The 20822-nt window shown below is 42.5% G+C and overlaps 2 protein-coding genes across 3 annotated transcripts in view; one reads left to right on the top strand and one right to left on the bottom strand.

Moving 5' to 3' along the window:
• Positions 1–19665, bottom strand: part of GABRB3 (gamma-aminobutyric acid type A receptor subunit beta3) — a 192960-nt gene extending 173295 nt beyond the window's left edge. Inside the window, exon 1 of the mRNA XM_063392526.1 lies at positions 16888–19665. Coding sequence (XP_063248596.1) covers positions 16888–16988 — 101 coding nt within the window. The 5' untranslated portion in view covers positions 16989–19665. The remainder of the gene's footprint in view (positions 1–16887) is intronic.
• Positions 1–20822, top strand: part of GABRA5 (gamma-aminobutyric acid type A receptor subunit alpha5) — a 53831-nt gene that overhangs the window by 28563 nt on the left and 4446 nt on the right. For both annotated transcript variants that reach the window (XM_063392525.1, XM_063392523.1), the window contains exon 8: positions 15376–15519. In XM_063392525.1, coding sequence (XP_063248595.1) covers positions 15376–15519 — 144 coding nt within the window. The remainder of the gene's footprint in view (positions 1–15375; positions 15520–20822) is intronic.

The following is a 20822-nucleotide window of genomic DNA, read 5'->3' as shown; positions in this document are numbered from 1 at the left end:
TGTACTCTAAATAAGTTCACTGGTCAAACAAGATGTAATGAGAATTCTGGATGCCAGAAGCAGTTTCACTAGGAGCACCTTAACCCAAGAAATTTGATCTTAACCCCAGGCTATTTCTGGTGTGGGGAGGAAGAATTAGATAAAATAGCAAGGACATTAAAGCTTCCTAGCTTTAATGTTTCACCTCTTCCACTGGCAGTCCCTAAGAATACATTAAGAGTATAATTTAGTACAGTTTCCAAATGTCCATGTGTCACCAGGTAGGTAAGCATCATTATCTCTAGGGCAGCTGAAACAGAGAAGTTAATTGACTTTTCATAAGGTCATGCAGCAAATCAATGTCAGAAAAAGGATTAGACTCAAAGTCTTTGGTTGGAGAGGCAGATGTCTAATCCACTAGACCATGAAGGCCTCTGCTCAGGCAACTGACTTAACTCCTAAATCTCATTTCACTCCTGTGTTAATTATATCAGTGTTACCTAGCTCACAGGGTTGCCCTGAAGATGAACTAATTAATTGCTGTTAATTGGTGCTTTGGCAATATCAAATACCATAAGGTGGAGTCTATTTATGACAACTGTCTCTTGAAGACACAGTGCCTGAGTACATGGAGTTACCAGTTTTTGAGGAATGGATAAATACATGAAGCAGCTGCCCACGAGTCACTCAGCAGCAAACCCCCTCCCCATAATATTTTTAGAGTAAGTAGAGAGTTTAATGAATATTCTGAAAATAATGAGATCCCCAAGCTCCTGAGCACAGGAAAAGGAGGACCTGTGTTTATTCCTGATGAATTTTAAGTCGGCCATGAAGATGCCAAGGTTGATCCCTGTTGATCAACAAGTGAGCTTTCCAGCAGTTGGTAAGCAAACAATCTGTAGTGTCTGGAGATAGTAGCTAACATAGTTTATGTACGTCTTCCTTTTTAACGCCTCATACTAAGTCACAGTTTGACTTTTGATAAGGGAAAGTGCAAGCCTTTGATAAGGCTATTTCTGTAGCAGGAGATATTCTCAAATTATTTTCCTCTAATAAGCGTGGTGAAGTCAGAGTAATGAGGAGACAGTAACTTCACCAGAATACCAGATTTTTTCACAACATTGAACATTAAAGCAATCAGTGTTCACAAACTATCTGTTCACTTTTAGCCACTGAGAAATTTCTCCAAAAAGAAGGTATTTGAAGAAAATTTCCCTGATATTTCCTTACAATGCAGAGAAGGCACTGAGGTGAAGCCACCTACAGGGTTTTTCTTAATTTTGTATTTTTGCCATTACCACCTACAAAAAATGCAAGTATGGAGGGAGAACTTGACAACAGTGTCCTTCTAAAAAGACTTTAATTCCGGTTAAGTAAAATGAGATAAATAATGTATTCGGCCTCTCAAAACCTCTGTGTAAAAGTCTTGTATAAGAATATAATTAAATGAATAATAAATAAAGACACATGTTAATTTTAAGAGGCTTTGAAAAGTGGAAATGGCTCTTTGGAAGCCTTTCACAGGTTTCTCTCAGGGACAGCTGGAACTGCAGTCTCATATATAGAGGCAGAGCTTTTCTGCTGCTTGTCCCTACAGCTGGACAGAAGAGGCTCCTTGAATCTATGCCTGAGAGCAGAGAGAGTCAGCACAGTTTGTTGGCTCTCCTTGGATGTATTAGTGTCTTCCTTGTGAGAGGACACACGGAGAGAGCCAGAGAGGACCTCTGTGAAGTGCTGAGCAGCCAAGTTCAAGACTAAGTTGTGATTTTGCAATTTAAGGCAGAAGAAGCTTCTCAGCTAATAGGGAATGGATAGGTTTGGTGGTGTTCTGCTCAGTAAGGTAATATACTCTGTTACATTTTCCTAAGGTTTATCACTGCTTCCTCAGACGCTTCCATTACAATGGATATTGAATTACTAAAATAAGGTGAAGTTAAGTGAATACTAAAACTAAATATTTCTAAGACATTTGATGTATTTTTCTTCTCTCTCTTTCAATCCTATATACCCCCAGGTACCAACCACCTCTTTAATTAGCATACTTTTCCTTTATTTTTAGCTGTTTAGAAGCTAGAACTCCAGACACAATGAAAGACATGCTTGTGGCAGCATCAAAAAGGCAGTTTAGACAACTGTGTTGGACCATTGTTGTAGTTCTACGTAAGTATAGCTGGCTAGTGTAGCACAGGCATCTAGCCTGAACTAATTTCCAGTGGAATCCTTAGAATGAATAGAGGGGTGGACACCACTTAATGGTATTGCTGTTATTTGCTTCTGTTTTCCTTGGAATCATGGGCAGATGACTTGTCATGGGGCTGTGTTGGTTAAAAAACTAAATCTTTTAGTGCAGAATGAGCACAGGTATTTGGCCCATATTAAAAGCCTTGTATTGACAGCAGAGCTCTAGGAAATGGATGGGATAGATCTGGGACAATTTTAGATAGAAAAATATGCTCCAGTTAATTTATATAGAGTCACTCTATGGCCATTGAAAGGAAATAAGTACTTCTGCAGTGAGGTTCATTACAATTATTTTTGAAATCTGCCTAAGGAGAGATGAATCATATTTTAGAAGTTCCTATTTTTCTGCAGTGCTATCTCATGTAGGTAAGTGTATTATACCCTAGTCAGAGCAACTTAGAAGTCAATTTTTCTCTGCTTTGCTAGCTCAGAAATACAAACCCACACTTTGTTCAGAAGAAAGAGTCACTGCTGTAGATTAGTAAGGTGTTACTTTATACTGGTGGTGAACTTTTGTATCTCTCCTAATGACTATTGTAGCTATTTCTGTTAGGGGTCCCATTTTTCAAAGGATCTCAATGAAACAGGCAGTAGGACTCTTCAGTACAGAGACAACTTTGCCGTTTCTTGAAGCATCTTGTATGAGCTGTGCTGTTTCTTCTGCATTGAGTGCAGTGAGTTATAACAACAGACACTTAAGCCTTCTGACTAAAGGCTTCTGACTACCTTCTGAAATGACTAAAGGTGTTGCACATACCTTTAGTCATTTCAGACATGTATGCAGAGCAATATAGCTTCTTTAGTGCAGAATTTTGGGCAGTTAGGTCCCACAGTCAAGGTGGAACAACGTAGCCCAGAACACCCAAAGGGCAGGAAATTCATCAAGAATGGTGTGTAAAAGAAAATACTGTAATATTCAAGTATTCCAGAGATGTAAAAACATTTCTTAACAGGAATTTCTTAGAAATTAAAGCAGAAGGTTCTGGGCCTGGACCGTGTGGTGGGTTTCTGCAGCAGCTGTTGTTATAGGACTCCAGTCTGCATAACTTGCAAATGAGTGTGACCATAACTTATCACTTGTCTTTTAGGTTTGCCATAGAAATATACCGTTTATTTTGACAATAAAGGGAAAAGGGCTCCCTAAAATGATCAGATTGGTCAGTTTTGCTTCACCCATTACAGTCACACATATCCAGGACTCCTTGAAAAGGCTGAAGAAACTGCTAGTACATCCTTTAAACACTTTCAGTCACTGTCACAATTTAACTTTTCAAAGACTTCATCATATATACATGGTTACTGTATGTCTGCACTGAGATAATTTTAAAAATACATTAAAACGCCAGCCCAGCCTCCCCTGGCTGTGTGATGGCTTTCCTGTGGAACAGTGCCCAGCTCTGGGTCAGGCAGCTCCTACTTCAGGTCACCCACTGCTTAGAAGCCAGTGTTTTCCCCTCTTAGCTTCATAACAGAGTGAGAAAGGGAGGGCAGAAAGAACAAAAGCTGTTGTCTGCCCCATGTCTTGCAGCCAGCGCTGAGCCCAGTCTGCAAACTCTGCTGACGTGCAGCAACCGAGGGTTTGGCTCCCTACCAGCTGAGAGTAGTGTCCATGCAGGCAGGATCATCCTTAAGGAAGCCCCTTTTGTTGGATCACTAAGGAGAGCTTCCTGGAAGGTGCTGGCAGCAGCTTTTGTAGCACAGCAAAGAGCCCCTTGAGCAGCCAGCGCTGAAAGGCTGCGCTCCGCCGGCGCTGGGAGCAGCCTGCTGATCGTGAGGTGGCTCACATACTCAGGCTCTTTGGGGAAGAAAAGCTCAAATGCTGGCAGTTTTGAGCTCAAGGAAACAAAAGTTCAGGCAGGGGTAGGAGCTACTCAGCAGTGGTGTTTTTGTCTCACATGAAAGCAGTCTAGACAGGGTTGTGCTGGAGCTGCGTGGAGATCTGGGGTGCTGTGCTGATGGCACAAACATCAGCACACGCTTCCCACTTTGGAGATTACAGCCTAAATTTAAAGGCTGCACAACTGCCTGATTACAGGGAATCAATATGAGTTGTCAGCAATAGAAAACAACATGCAGAGACTGTGCTTAATATGCTTAAGTGTTCAAATGGCCTTTGGGTGCAAACCTGCAGACATTGCTGGTCTCATAATGCCCCAGGAGGCAGCACCAGGCTTACGGTTGCCAGCGTAGATCCTGGGTCTATACCACTGGCAAATGGGATGCTATTTGAAGATTTGACAAATGGGTAGATACTGCTCTGCTGCTTTACAAGCCAGATTTTTAATGTCTCTTATTTTCTAAGGTGGCTGTTTCCATGGCTTGTAAGCATTTCATAAACAGTTCTGGAATCATTCTCATGATCCCTGTGTGAGGTTGGTAGGTCTCTGCTGCCTGCATTTTGCAGGTGGGCATAAAGGAAGCAAAGAGCAATTACAGTCTCTTCTGAGCAAAGATAGAGTGGTTCATTACTTGCTTTTATTGCCTCTGTCGTTATGGGTCCCTAGGTTCAATTAGAGGCTCCCAGTGCTACTGCAGTACATTAATGACAAAATTACTTGCCTAGGGTTTTTGGGAAAGGAAAAAAGCTGTAAGACACTGCTCAAACTCAGACTTCAGTTTCTAGTCTGGCAGCTCCTTTATGACACTTCAGTCTCTGGTGGGCCAGGAAGTGTTCCATCTAAATTGCTGGAACCCCATCAGCCTCCTCTCTTGCACACAGAGCCAGGCTAGTCCGATCTGTCATCTGGTGCTGCCGCAGTCCCAGCCTAGCAAGCTTCTTCAAAGGAAACAGTTGTTTCATTGTTGTCTCCCATGAAGAAACCAGAAAGAAAGACAACTGTGAGGAAGGAAAGCCTGATAAACCTTCTGGTTTTTTCCCCCTTTGCCATGGTTGCCACTGAAAGTCTCCTCACAGCCAGCCTGTGCTATCAGCCAGCCATTTTGCTGAAAACATCCCAGAGCTAAATATGTCAGCAAAGCTGGGATTCCTCTCTCCTAAATTTATATTTTTGCAGGGTAAATATATACAGCTGAGCTGATTGCTCTCACTGTCTTAGGGGAGAGAAGTAGATATTTTTAGGCTCAGGTTAATCTCCTCCTAAAATAGGTCAGCTGATGGCTGTAAATAAGGAGATGTTTTATGTCTGCACAGAGGAAATGAGATCGTGAGCACCTTTGGATCGGGGTCTCTAGAGGGCCTGGGAGGGGAGAGTTCCCAAAGAGGGGATGGTGTCTGAGTACTCTTGCAGAGAGCAGGTGGAATGGCAGTGCCCCTGGTCAGAGCAGCGTGCCTCGGAGCGGCTCCTTGTGTCCATCACTGCTGCTGGGCACTTTGGACTGACAGCCTCAGGAGATTTCTGTCCCCTTCTCTGAAATACAGTGCTGCACTGTGCCCCAGAGCAGAGGTCGATAATCCATCTTCAGAGGTTTAGATCACTTCACCTTTGGCGTAGGGAGTAAGTTCTTGTGATTGCAACTTCAAGGCAGTATTAAAGTGTTTGAATAATAATATTTCAGCCTGAAATATTGATTGCATGTTTGCACAGTGTTATTAATGTAGAAGTACTTCTGAGATTTGTAAATGTCTTCATTAAGGGATAGGATTCAGAAACAGAGGTATATATTTAGCTGTGCAAGTAGTTCCAATCATTCTCAGCTGGTTTCAGGCCATACAGATTTATAAGTAAGAGGGCTTTGAACAGTAAGCTCAGCAGATACACTAACTGTAATGGTTGAGTCCCTGATGCCACTTAAGTGGGTGAGAAGAATATCTGTAGATTACAGTGAGTTTACAGTTTCATTCTGTGATATGTGTCCCAAAATACCATATTTGTGAAGGCATCCCCCACAGCAAGATCGATTGGAGTATTTTCTAAAATTCACTCTGCATTTCTCAAACTCCAGTGACACTCCTGCAGAGCAGGTCATGTTAGCTTTGCTGATATTAAGTGGCACCTTGCAAAAGGAGGGGACCACTACAATTAAGATTAAGCTAAGGTACTTAATTTTTGTAAAGGTACTATGCAAAGTGAGTGATGGTATCTGCCACACTTTGGAGGATACTTTTGTTTGCCTTGCAAAAAGTAAATTAAATGTCTTAACATCATCATCATAACCATGCTGTTTTTCCTAATGAAGCAGTTAATATAAGTGCCTAATATTGTGATTGTAAATTCAAAGTTCATTAAGTCTTAGTACAGCATTCAAATTGGCTGGCTGGTGTGGAACTACCACATGCCTGGCCTAGAAAGACCAATGTAAGGTCAGAAATGTTCCTAGGGTGTATAGTGTTTAAAATATCATCCTAGCACATCCTACTGTTCTGTTTCTCTAGTCCTCTTACAGTGGATATTTATGACAGCCATAAAAGAGAAGAAGAAAAGGATCAGAGGCTGGTACACCAGATTTTGACAAGTTCCATATGAAAAGCTGTTGTGTAGCCACCATTAAATGTGGTGTAAAATCAATTCTCAGGTTAGTTCTAGACTGAGACAGCTGCCACTAAACTTGAAAATAAAGAAAGAGGTTGTTTTACAAGTACTGACCGCAGTGAGAAGAAGAAACGGGAAGAGGCAAAAGAAGGAATGCATGATGCTCCCTAACATCAGCTCTCAGATGGAAGGAGGAGCCCTGGGGGATGGCCTGGTGCTGCTGGTACCTTGGAGCACTGGATGTGTAACATCCCCACAGCACACCCTGTTTAGACACTTCTTTCAGTGGAGCTTGTGGCAAGCATCCCACACCACGAGTGGCAGAGTTCAGTTGTCTACACCTACATATCTCTTTACTGTTTTGCTCCAGGCTGCACTATGGAAAAGTATTTTCTTTGCTGTGTTTTTTTTTGTTGTTGTTGTTTTTTTTGGGTTTTTTGGTGGTTGTTGTTGTTGTTGTTTGGTGGTTTGTGGTTTGTTTTGTTTTTTTGTTTTTGTTTTTGTTTTTTCCTTTTTTTTTGTTTTTCAGCTTTTCTGAGTGGAGCCTTGAGAACCTGCAATCCTGAGATACACAGCTCAGTTCAGTGTGCCATGCCTGGTTTTTACTGCCTATGTGTTAGATTTCACAGCAAGTAGTCACTCCCGGTTGCAATCCCAGTGCTTGGGAAATAGATGCATCCCTCTTATTGCTGCCCCATGGTATGGGGGAGGATGATGGGGCAAGAAGGAGCTGCTGTCACTGGTGATTGTGATCATTCTTAGGAAACATTCTGTGTTACTCTGCACTGCTCCGAGCTCAGGGCTCTTCTTAAATGCTGCAGTTGCATCCTGTGAAGGTGCTATGCCTGACTGAATTATTAGGACCACACTGTTCATTGGTATTTGTGTTGCATCCATCATCAGCATGACTGTGATTTAGTGTACCAGCTTGAAAACAGTCAATTTATTGTATTAAAGAAGTCAACAGACTTGCCTATGCTAATCATGAATCCAGCCTTCAAAATCACCAGTTGCTTTCAGTTTGGGTTTTTTCCTTTGCTTTATATTTTTGACCTCACAGGAGGAAAGGAGGTTCATGTTTAGACTTCTCTCCCCTTAACTGGAACTTCTTAAATTACGCAGGACCTTCCACTTGATTTCTTCCTTTGAAAAGCCAAAGAAAATGGCTTTTGCAAAGCTATGTGTCTCAAAATGAATTTGACAGACATCTTCAGTTCTGTATGTTTCACCACCTTGTGGGTACAGTCTGTGCTTCCATTTCATTTTCAAGCCAAATTTCTATTCCCACCTTTTCCTGAGGTGACTTGTAAATTATATTCTGAAAGAGAATATTTTTGATATAACTTAAAGCTTTACTTTTTTAGCAATGATCACTAGAGTATATTAGTGTTGCCTAGTAATGAAGTCTCTTGAGACCTGTCTGGCACATTTTTCAGAACATCCTATACTGTTCCCTGCACAATGTGACAACAAGATCAAATAAAACTGTATCAAGAAAAAATATAGAATATGACTTACATTACTGAATTTTATTTTTAATTAATTTCAGGAAGGACAGAAATGAACATTTTAGTATGACTGCCTTTCTACTGCCTGTTTTACAGCCAGTGGTGTCCTACAAGTTTTCATGAATATGCTCATGAGTTTCATCAGTTTTCATGAATAATTTCCTCCTTGGATGTCCTCTGTTGTCACAGACAATGATACTGTGTCATCCCAAAAATGTTTCCTTCTGGGCATTTAATTTTTACTCAGATCTGGAACCCATGCATAGCAAATCTGAGCTACCCAGTGCAAGAAGAATAGAGACTTTGTGGAGAGAATCCTGTGCAGGGCCACAACAATCGTTGAAGGGCTGGGGCATCTCTGCTATGAGGGGAATCTGAGATCCAGGACTGTTCAGCATGGAGAAGGGAAAGCTCAGAGGGTCCAAATCTATCTGTGTAAATAGCAGGGATAGGGGAATGAGGGATGAAGAGGAGGGAACTGGGTGCTGCTCAGTAGTACCTACTGGCAGAATAAAGGCCAGTGGTCATTAAAAACCATTAAATCCCATCTGAACAGAAGAAAACATGCTTTTACTGTGGGAGTGGCCAAACACTGGAACAGGTTGTTGAGAGAGACTGACAGTTGCCTACGGAGGTCTGAATATTTTGGAGATATTAGAAACCTGACTGGACATGGTGCTGGAAAAAATGTTTTTGGTGTCCCTGCTTCATTAGGGTATGGGACCAGATGATCACCAGAGGCATCCACCAGTCCCTGCCGTCCTGTGACTCTGTGTTACATGAATTTGTAGTCCCATGTATTTGTACATATTACACTTCTTGTCTGTGATGTATTTAAAATCATGCATGCACTTCATGTGTATGCTCTAAACTCATGCCAGTTAAAATAATCAGTCTCAATTTTAATGATTTCAGGTCCCCAAAGTAATTGCCATAACCCTCAAATTCTCCCAAGAATGTCAGAATTCATCACACTATGCCAAAGGCTTTATTTTAGGCTCTTAATCATTTAATATGTGAATACATTTCTCCTAGTACTTAAATTGCTATTTCACATTAAAAAAAAATTATAAAAAACTATTTCCCCAAGACCTAAACCATGCATATCACTACCAAGACTTGGTTTTTTTATATTTAAAAGTACATTTTTACTAGATTTGTTTTCCATTTGCTGTTCCTATGGAATGATCTCATTTGTGCATCGAGTCGCTCTTACAAAGTCATTTTAATGGGAAATTCCAATTATGGAGCTCAAATCTGGCCTGAGTCACATAGGCACAACTGTTGACAGATGCTTTGTAATGGGCTACAAAGTATTTGTGCACAAACCACAAGAAATCCAGCCTGACTCTTAGAATTCAAGCTGGTACACGATGGCTTAGTAGCAGCGCTGTTGTGCAGCCTGCAGGAGTCAGCGAGGCTGTAAATCTGGATCGCTAGTGAGTTATGTAACAGCCTCTAAGTGAGTCAAATACATTAATGGTTAGATAAGATAGATATTTGTATGTGCATTCACATTGTAATTAGAGTTTCTAAAAAAGCTGACAATTTATGCGCATCTTCCCCAATCAACAGGCTTTGGCAGGGATTAGCAATGCTCCCAAGATTAGGCAGTCTGACAGTCCTTGTGGCATGTACTAAAAGTCACGATAATAAAGGCTTAGAATGTAACTGCACAATTGGAATGAATAAAACAAAAAACAAACCAGAAGCCGTCTTTCTACAGTATCTCTTTAAGTTAATTCAGCATCCAACTAGCATAATTCTGAAAGGACAGTCCCAGCCATGGCTTGTGGATAAATTATCTGTTTAATTGTGGAACGTACCTCAACTTCAAAAGCATGGAACACCCTTGCTGGGTGGGCATCCAAACATGCTGCACAGGCTGCCTTAACTGTGCAGACACTGCTTTATGGTTCCTGTGAGGTCTGTCAAAGGGTTTAGGGAGTGTTTTGGAGAGAGATCCTTTGTTTCTCAATTATTTTATGCCCTGTAATGCAGGAATGAAAACTTTTTGGCAGATACCAGTGGTGATTCTTTTTCAGGGGTTACAGGTTAAAAAAAATCAGCCCTCGAAATATGTCTGGGTTCCATTGACTCGAAGTTTGGGTTCATCCATCCACATTTAGGTTTGTTTGACTTAAGGGGCCAACAAACACTATTCCTCACCACCACTTTTTTTCCACCCTCCCTAAAGTTTCTTTTAAATATGGAGGAGAAAGAAAAGCAAGAAGGAGTCAGTAACCACAGATGCCACCGCTGCCATGCAGTGGGGCAGTAGCAGCAGAAGACTCCCAGCTTGTGAGTTGCTTTGTGAATGCAAGGGAGGATTCTTCACTGCTCACACCTTTTCATTTGCAAATGAGAATGCGGCTATCATCGATACCAAAGCAAATGCTGGGGATCCTCCAGGTCTTACCCACTTACTGTTGTGTTTTGCTAGACTTTTTCTTAATGTAATTCCTCTCTAGTTGTGGTCTCTCCCCTGCCCACTGTTCACTGGCATAAGAAAGACCATGTCTGGCTTTCCTCGCGAGACATTCAGGAGCAGGGAAAGTGTGGGAGAAGAGCGAGGGATATCTTCACTGTTTTTATATTGTGTGGTGAACGTTGAATGATAGAATGTAGAAAAATCGATCTCCTTGTCAGTAAATATATGAGAATATATTATTTCTTTCATCATTCTGGTAGGTGATAAGCCTGCAGCAATTTATCAACTGTCCAGTAGAAATAAATGTCTGTTGTTGTTTTCTCACATTTAATAACATTATACGTCTTTGTAATTTTAGCTGTTCATCTCAACCGCTACCTTTTTTCTCCTTTTTCAAAGAAGTGAGCATAGAAGAGAAAAGGTACTTTAATGAGGCTTCCTCCTTTCTCTGACAAGACAACAAAATGATTGTAAAGAACACAAGATTAATTATTTGGATTCATAAATCCAGAAGGCACACAGGTCCTTAAGGCAGAATAAACGCCAAGCAGTCCCACTTGGATTTGCAGTGGCTTTGAAGTTGAGTTTGCTTTTGCAAAACTACCAGCATCATTTTCTCAGCTTGCTATCCCAGAGCTGCCACTACATTTTCCTGTAACCCGTTGGGAGACATCCCCACCCTGTGTGTAACGTAAAGGAGATAATATATTTCCACATTTCCTTTTATTGGTACACCTTTCTCATATCTCTAAACACTAAGACCTGAAGCTCTTCAATACTCCAGCAAGCAAGGCTAGTAGGCAACCTACTTAAAGCTTTGCTTAAGTATAGAAGAGTGTTTTTGCAAAATCTGGTATGACAGTGAATAATACCATGTCTCCATTAGTACTTCTACCCCGACAGCAAAATAACATCATTCTGTACTACACCCACAGTTTCAGCTTTCAATATGCCTATGCCTAATTATACTGCAGGGGTTATCAGCTGCAGAGCTGGAGCTTCTTGTTGTCAAGTGTGGGGTAACTGGAGTTTGAGGCTTCTGTGAAGATACAGCACAAGGTTTGCAGCAGGAAGACAGCTACCTGCTAAAAGTACACAGGCTTATCCCTCTGCAGGCATATCTAGAGGACCAGAAAAGAGACGGTCAGCTGCCACACCAAGGAGCATGGGGTGGCTTTTTCCTGTCAGAATTTGATGTAAGGAAAGGAGGTACGAAGTCAAAAATCTTATATTAGAGCTTCTTAAAACAGAAATAATGTTTTATTATGTTTGCATAGAAGATGGGTGAATATCATATCATATATGTGGTCCATCACAATAGAATATATCTAGATTGGGGTAAATTCATGCTATTCCTAATGTGAGAGACTCCTCCTGAGGAGATAAAATCACTGCAGGTGGCATTGGTTTGGGTTGGGCTCCACAGGAACACGTTTGTTACCCTCTTGTGTCTTAAAGCCCTGGCTATAACCATCCCGCCCTTGCACGAGAGTCTTTTCTAGATGAGCTGTTCTCCCTTCTCCCATGGGTACTCTACTCCTGGCCTAGCAGTGACACAGCTCTCTGTCTTGAAGCCTCACAACAGATCCTGTGAGAAAGGACCTACCCACAGACAAGAGTCTTCCTCCCAGGCAGGGACTGGCCTCATGCTGGGCTCTTGCCTGCCTGAACGCTCTCTCTTCTCACCAGCTGGCCTGGGATTGGCATCCTCCTTCCCTGACATGGTTTCAAAAGAAAACAGTATTGCTGTTTTCATGAAGTATTGCTTAGGCATACCTATGAGATCTGGAGCTTTGGCACCTTGTGGTCTCTGTCTGAATTGCAGGTATTTTACAAGGGAAGCTGCAGGACTCCTGCAGCACAGGAGCTTCCAGTCCTGTTGCACTGCATGTGTTTTAGCACCGAGTCAAGGCTGCTACTCACAGCAGAGGTATTCAATTATTTTTGGACTCCCCTGCCCCACAGGCCAGGCAGAGGAGAGAACCAAAACATCTGAATTCTTGTTAAGCCTGACACGGCTAAGTTCTTGTGTGATTGCAATTTCAGTGAATTTGGTTACAGTACTTGCATTGGGAAGCATCTAGTCAGGATAAATTAATGTGTATCATTATCAGAAAACAAGACAAACCAAATTATTCTGGTGGTTGGGATCATTGCAGAGACAGGGAAGTGCTGAGTTGGGATACATCTAGATCATAGCAGAAAAAAAAAAAAAGTCCAATGCTATTGTTAGGGGCTTTTTTTTTTGCATAGGCAGTAACATAGGTAAAAATGAAATTTTCTGACAATCCCAAATCTACCTAAACAAATCTTACATTCCCTGGGGATAATCAGCACATGAACAACATATACCAGATAAGCATTAAAGAAAAGGAGGGCTTTCTGCATTGCTTTTTAGAATGGACCCATCTCCTCCCACTTGTCTTCTCCAGATCTGGCTTTGAAATTATTTACAGTACTTTGTGAACTTGTAATCATCTCAGAGATAATAAAGTATCTCAGCTCTAAAGGAAGGTGAAATTCCATGACTTTTTGTGATGCAAATATTTTGACATAGGGAAGACATCCCTTCCCTAGCCTTTCAAACCAGATCATGACATGTAATTACAGTAATTTTACTGCAGAGCTACAAATACAAGCAAAAGGAAGGCATGTGGGCAGTCCTGCATGGCTAACAAAGGATGAAAAATTTGTAGATTCTTAACTTACATGGATCAGCTCCAGCCCTGGATACAGCAGTAACTATCAGATACGTGACAAAAGAGGATTTCAAATTATCATTGTCTTCCTAGTTCATAATTTTTTTTTCTCAAAAGGTTATCCACTGTATAATTACCAGCCTCCCACCCTGTTAGGAAATTCTGCCCTGTTCTTCATCTGAATCTGCCTGGAACCATCTTTCAGGCACCTTTTGTGAGTAGTCCAAGAGATTCACCCTGGTTTCAGATTTCTGTATGCAAGTATCTTTACTCAGAGCTTGAGCTACATCTCAGCTTTTTGTCAGGGAGCTGAATAAACTGAGCTGCTTAAGTTTCCAATCATGACTTATTTTCCAGTCCCTGGAGGTACTTGTAACTTTCTTTTGAACTCCCTCCCCCTCTCTGTCCTCATTATTTCTATGTGTTTTCCGAGGTATGGATGAAAAGCCAAAAACAGTCAGAGCAAAGGTGTATCTGGCCTAGTGCCCCACCTCCCACATAGGACACGGTAAGGTGAACAACAGTGCAAAGAACGTGCTACCTGGTCTGACATCCAAGTGAAGTTCATTGTGCTACATGTCCTCTTAGCCTGAACTGGGATCACTTCCCATTTTCTGCTTGACATTCCTGGCTTTATGGATCCAGGGATCACCTTACCACATGTCCTGCCCCTGCAGTGCCTCAGAAGCTCATGTTGACCCACTGCTTATGACCCAATGCCTATGAATTTTTTGTAAGTCCTCCATGGAGCTTCACCTTTTCAAGACCACTCACTTGCTCTAGCAAACAAAACACGCAGTCTGATGGAGTGAGTACACATCCTTCAACCTAGGCTGTTGTCCTTGGCTCTCAAGTCCTGGAAAGCTGCCATGTGTTGCCTCCTGAACTAGGATGTCAGGTTTTTTCCAGGAAGAAGCATTCTGCACTCCCATCTTCCAAGTTAAAAAGTGCAGAAGGTGAGACATTAATATTTGCCTTCAGACCACTTCCAAGCCTATGTGCTTTTCACCTTACATTTGGAGAGTAAGCCTTACCTGCTTTCCAGAGATTTTAGTACAATGTACTCTAGCCTGCTGGAACATGCTTGCAGGAATGTGACCTGAAAGCTTTCAATGATAGAGTTCTAAAAAGTGTGAGAGCTACTTATATTAAATGAAATGTAACTAAATATAGAATTGTCTCATGGGGTTTTTGAGACCTCTACAGAGAAGGCTTAAAATCTAAACCCAGCACTGACTGTCAGTAAAAGAAAATTGAGATTCCCTTTTAATACTGTGATCAATCTGGGTGTTAGAGCAGCATTATAGAGGAAGGAATGAGTTGGCAGTACTGCAACCACATTTAATTCTTAGGACTTCTGTATGAACAGAAATCACATACAGATCTGCAGTTGTGCAGGTGTTTTCACACCACCACCCATTCTGCTATGCACAAACGCCTACCTTCTCCTCACAGCTCCCTGCCCCATTCCTGCTCTCCTTCATGCATTCTTACCCCTGGATCCTGTGTCTGCTCTTCAGGCAGAGGCAAACACATTCCAGCTTCCTTTATCCACATGCAAGACCTATGCCCTCACCCACACAATACATTTTCCAGTCAGAGCAGACACACCAGATCCAGCACTTGCACATGGTACCACTTAGAATTCTATGCTGGAGACAGGACAAGACACAGAGGGTCCCTGTTGTCCTGGCGTTCAAAGTGTCTTAGTCCTTTTGAGGGGGAACTTCAGCAAAATACCTTTTGCAGCTTGCTGGGCTTTAGGAGCCACCAGTGAGGTGAGTATAGGTCTGAGCTGCTCTTTCCCAAATTGAGTGGTTGTGATGGATTATATTTATACCTCCACTGTTCCAGCCTTTTACAAACCATCCCACATATCTCTTATATTAGAAGGCTTCAACTTAATATTTTTTGAGCTGGGCATATGGGACCATGATTATATCATCTTTATTTGTTTTTCTCCATTCACTCTCAGTCCTCCATTCTTCTCTCTCCCTGTCATTATCATTTAAGGATCCACTAAAATATTACACAGTGTTTTTTACTCCTTTTACTCCTTACTGTCTTTTCTCCCCCGTTGTTGGCAGATGCTTACCCCAATTCTGAAGTGATCTACGTGTGGACTAACAGCACCACAACGTCTGTGGTGGTGGCCGAAGATGGCTCACGGCTTAACCAGTACCACCTGATGGGACAAACGGTGGGCACGGAGAACATCAGCACCAGTACAGGTAGGGGGACTATTCCCATCCCAGGGTTGCCGATGGCTGGAGCAGGAGGGGAGATTCACAAGCCTGGTTATTTTGCAATAAGGCTGGGGAAGCACCTGTGGGATGTAAAGTGCTAGGGAGATCCTGTGCAGGTTCATGGCCCCTGAGCAGAGGCCTTTAAACTCTGAGAGCGTTAAATGCTGGCTCTTAGATACATTGCAAGGCTGTGGCCGAAGATACATCCGAGCTCCTGGTATTTACAGGAGTGCCAGAGAAGCCTCACGCAGTTTCCTGGCGATCGCCCTCGCTGAGGCTGCCAGCGCAGTTGCTGGCTTATTTCCCGTGGGAGGAACCACCCTGGGAGGCAAACACCACCCACGCATTTGATCCCTTTCAATCATCGCTTTAAAATGATTGCTCGATGGAGCCACGCCGGGGGGCGGCGGGCACGGCGCGGCTCTGCAGCCTGCCCGGGGCCCGCCTAGCCGGGGAGGAGGTGCAAACCCCGAGGATTCCCGTCCCCTCTCGGGCTGGAAGCGGAGGCGCCAGATGTGGCAGCATTAGGGAGGCAAAGAGGCTTTAATCCCAGCCGGGCATCCACGTGAGCCGTGCCCCCCCGGTTCTTAAGGCTCCCACGCAAGGGCAGCCCTGGTGCGCGTTGGAGGGGGGGTCCCGGGGGGGTCGAGGCCGGGACAGGGGATCACGTGCGCTCCGTAGGATGGGGGCTTAACCAGGTTACACAATGCACTCGGCCGGAGAGCATTAGCGGCGCCCAGCGAGGGGAGGGCGAGAGGGGGAAACGAAGAAAAGGGGGATTTCCACTGCTGGTGGTTGCAAGGGGCTTGGGTTGGGGAAAGGGGCAGCCTGCGGCAACGTCCCTGGGAACAATTCCTGCAGACAAAGCCCAACAGAGTCTGCTGGTGATATACTGTGTCCCTGGTGAAAAATGATGGGCAGAGTTGTATAGGACAAAGTACAAAATGTAGATTAAATTAGGAACCTTTTACTATCTGTAGGAAATTTAGGAGACACATAAACAGATACGTGTACACTTGCACACACAGTTAGTTGGACTGAAACATAAAGATGTGTAAAACTTTGTACTCCAACAGGCGAATAAAGAGGGAACATCTGAGCTTGCCACTTGTGCTCCAGAAAGGACACAACGTGAGGGAAGGCTTGCCTTGGGCAGCTGCTAAACTGAACTGCCACCTCCATCTTACAGACATCCACCCCTCCCCACCTTGCCCATTTCAGGAGCCACAAAGCTGTTGCTAAAGCAAAGATTCATGAAATCAAGAGAAACATATAAACAGTGTGGTCACTTTTTGCAGAAAAAGAGTGAGTACACTATCTCCCATTAAAGAGTAAAGACAGTTTTTTCCTTACCAGTTCACCATCATAGCCGCGTTGTTTTCTGCAATGAATGGCAGCTCCCCTCTCGCCTTCATTGTTGCCAAGAAAATGATCCAAAGGATGTAGTGGAGCATCTCCTACAACCTCGTCCTGCTCCTCAGAGCAAGAAAACCATCCAGCCCAGGCAGTGAGTGCTCCAGCGTGTCAGCTCCAGGCCACTTCCAGTTTGCCGCTTTGCCTGTGAAAGCTCCTCGTACTCCTCAGCCCAAGGAAACACTCCAGACAAATCCCAAAGTTTCCGCACAGTAAACACCTCCCTTACGTATTTAAGATTTATGCTAATAAAAGCTATGTTTCCAACGTCAAGATTTTATATTAATGTCCTGGGTTACATCTGGGCTGGCTGGATTCTGATTGCAGGGTGGATCACAAAGAGCAGGACACAGATTGTAACCGGGGATTAGCAAAATACAAAAATCCGATTTTGCACAGGGAAAGCATCAGTCAACGGTGGATTTTCTGGACTTCATCAAGCTCGTAGGAGGCCAGTAATCAGCATTACTTACGAATGGCCATCAAAGGCATTTCTTCCTTCTATTGAATTGTTGAACGTGAAAAAGAAAAACCAAATAGCTATTGCATAATGCAAGTGCTGGGATATTTTGTGGCTTTTATGACACACAAGTCAGGCTACACAGCCCTTGCAGTTGCATAGACAAAATGTTTTTGTATATTAAAGATCATTTATGCCCTTCTTTCTAGCAGACTTTTTTAAAAAGGGAAGTGCCAGGCCTGTACCGGTTCCTTGGGATTCTGCTGATTTGTAGCAAGCTGCTGTTTGGCTGGCTTCTCAGAAAAAAAAACCAAAAAAACCCCCACAAAACCCTGGCATTCCTAATTCTCCAACCAGTCTTGAAATTTGGAACATTTTAGCCATGGCACAGAAAACAGCTCTGTCATATGCCACCTGTTTGGTTTTTTGGATGTTTGTTTTTGTGCTAACATTCCCAAATGTTATTCACCTGAAAGACATTTGACTACTCACACTGCTTCCAACAGAACCAACATCTGTTATGTCCTGGTGGTAAAAGTGCTGAAAACAATCAGGTATGAGATTTGAGTCCAAGTGGATCTTGCTGCTTCCCACAAATGGTTGCCCAGTTATGTTCCTCATACCCAGAATCTCTCATAAGCTAACTTAGAATCTGCAATGGCACAAAACAAAATGTAAACCCAGTCTTTTGTGTACTGCCAGCTGGAGCCTTAGCTCTGTAATATCCAAAGCCTAAATAATAAAAGAATCATTCAGCTCTTCATTTTGAACCAGATAATTCTGATTTTTTCTTGAGATGAATATCTCCCTAGTATCACAATAAAAGGGAACATAGATTTTTATGGACCAAAGTATTCTGGATGTCAGCATAGTCAGGGAGGTGTCTAATGTACCTAACGTCAGGATCCTGCCAGGACAGCCGCTGATAGAAACTGAGTCCAGGTATATCCAGTAAAGAAACAAGCCTGGCGGCTGGTCTAGCCTCCTTAATGGAATAATGTGTGTAAGATCCTGGAAAATCTGTAAGCGTGATCTCCAGAACTCCATCAACTAGATACCAAAATAAAATACTGTAGCAGCTTTTAAAGCATAAAAATCCCCTTAAGAGCAGCAGCACAGTAGCACAGCTCCGTGAAGAAGTGCAGCCATTTCTGCTCTAGGGCTTTTCATTAGTACTAGATTTGTTTTTGTTTACTAACAATAATTTGTTTTCTGCAGCGATGAGTGGACCCCATCAGGAACAGGATTCTCTTTTAAGTGCTACATAAACCTATAACAACAATTAGCTCTTGCTCAAGAAAGCTTATGGTCTAAGGATAAACAGTGGCCTTACAGAAGTAAAAGAGACCCAGTATCTTGTTCTGTAAACAAAAGGCCAACTCGGGCAGCTTTTAGCTTTACTTTAAGCACCAGTCTCAGGGCATTAAAAACCAAGCTGTGGGGTTTTCTTACGCCCTAAGTCTACTGGAGGAAGTATTCCTGTATAGACATCTTTGAAAGGAACAGCATGGGAAATCAAAGAATATATCAGCTGGGAGAAGAGCAAGCACAAAATCAAGGTGCTGTGATTGTTTCAGTGGAGACAAGAGTTTTGATAGGTTAAAGAAAATGGTAAGGTAAAAATCAGCTGTAGAGGGCCATCAGAATATAGGTACTCATTTTCTGTGTTTTAAAAATGAAAAAAAAAAAAAAAGAGGGTCCTGTTGCTCTTCTGAAGCTGTGTAGATTTTTTTTATTCCAGCTCTGAGAGCGTAAAAATCAAAATCGATAATGCACATTGTCACTGTGAGCAGGGAAACTGTGACTCAAACACATCCCAGTGCAATAGCAACTGAGAAACAGTCTCTCCGCCTGAGATTACAGGCAGGCAGACCCTGCTGCAAATACTCCTTAATGAAGAGCAAGTAGGGTTCCTCCTGAGACCATTACATGTTCAGCCTCCCTGGTTCAAAATTACACTAAATGGAAGGGAATTAGGCTTTTTTTTGCAGGGGTTTTCTCCCCAGTTTCACAGCATTCCGTGTCTATTTCCACATCACTCTTCAAGGAACTGTTTTACCAGAAAATCAGACCCAAGAGAAAGACATAAAGATTGAGGCAGGGTGTCAGTTAAGGTATTTCTGTGTTATTTCACTTCCTGTCTAAAATCCTCGGCATGAACAAGGTCTGTAAACTTGATGCAGAATAGTAGAGCTTCTGTAGCATAATGTATGAGTGCAGCTATACCTGCAAAAACCCCTTCACTGTAAACCTGTTCTCTGCTAATTAACCATATTGTCAGTGAGAAGTAATCTGCCAAATCTAATAGCTTAGTAATGCTGGCCACAGCCCAACTCAGGCTATTCACTCAAGGCAGAATGTCTGTTGGGTATTTTCCTTTTGTGGATGTTCTGTAGGGACTAACAGTCAAATCTTGCAACGGAGATTATAACTATAGTTGTTCTTGAAGGACAATATATATTTCAAAACAGGCATTACTTTGATTCATCCCAACTGAATGATGCATGCTTTTAAATGACTTTGATATCAGTGAAGAACTGTTAGGGCTTGAAGAGATGGATTGCTTTTTATTCTTACATTCTATTCTTAGTGTTATTATTCCTAGGCAAATAGCAGCATGCTTTTAGCTAGCAAGATTTTGGATTTGGGGAGCAGTTACCGTCATGAATAATCTCCAGTAACAACTACATGGTTTTCCAGAAATGCTCTGAAAGAACCAGGGAGCAGTTACCATCAGGAATAGCCCTCAGTAACAACTATATGGTTTTCCAGGAACAATATGAAAGAACTGGTTAAGGTTTGATTTTTTTCCTGACACATTAGGGAAGGTGACAGCTGGTCTGTCGATTTTTGAGTGCATTCATTTAGGCTTTTACTGAAATTCTGAGGAGCCAATAAATGGCGTATTAAGGCAATGCTGTGAATTTGGCATATGAAAAAGAAATGGAATTTAGCACTGCTTTGGCAGCTTTTAGGGAACCCGGCATGCAGGCAGTACAATATTCACTGCACAGGTGAACAAGACAGAGCATAACATCTATCCAGAAACAGATAATTTTTTGAAGGATTAAAGTGTATCAAATTCTAGGAACACTCCATGCATTAGAGGTTTTTTTTTTCCTGGACCAGCAATCTTTAGGGTTTGGGTACTCAGATTAATAAGACATCCCAGGATCCATATGCGAAGTGGCAGTTCTCACAGAGGATGCTGGGAGGGACTGGAAGTCCCTAAAATGTGGTGCAGAAGGAATCTCTGGACCCATTTTCATTCTTGAAAATTGATGGCTTGGCCAGAGCAGTTTCCCTAATGAGGTTAAGTCCTGCTGCTAAATCAGGTTTCTAAGAGTCGAGGGCCTTAACTGTTACTATGCTACAAGAGTTTGTAGGACTGAGTCAAAACCAGACAGTGTTGAGT

Source organism: Prinia subflava, chromosome 3, assembly GCF_021018805.1.
Source record: "Prinia subflava isolate CZ2003 ecotype Zambia chromosome 3, Cam_Psub_1.2, whole genome shotgun sequence".
In the NCBI taxonomy this organism is placed as follows: Eukaryota; Metazoa; Chordata; class Aves; order Passeriformes; family Cisticolidae; genus Prinia; species Prinia subflava.
The sequence above is the reverse complement of the archived record's forward strand: the minus strand, read 5'-3'. Positions and strand labels throughout refer to the sequence as shown.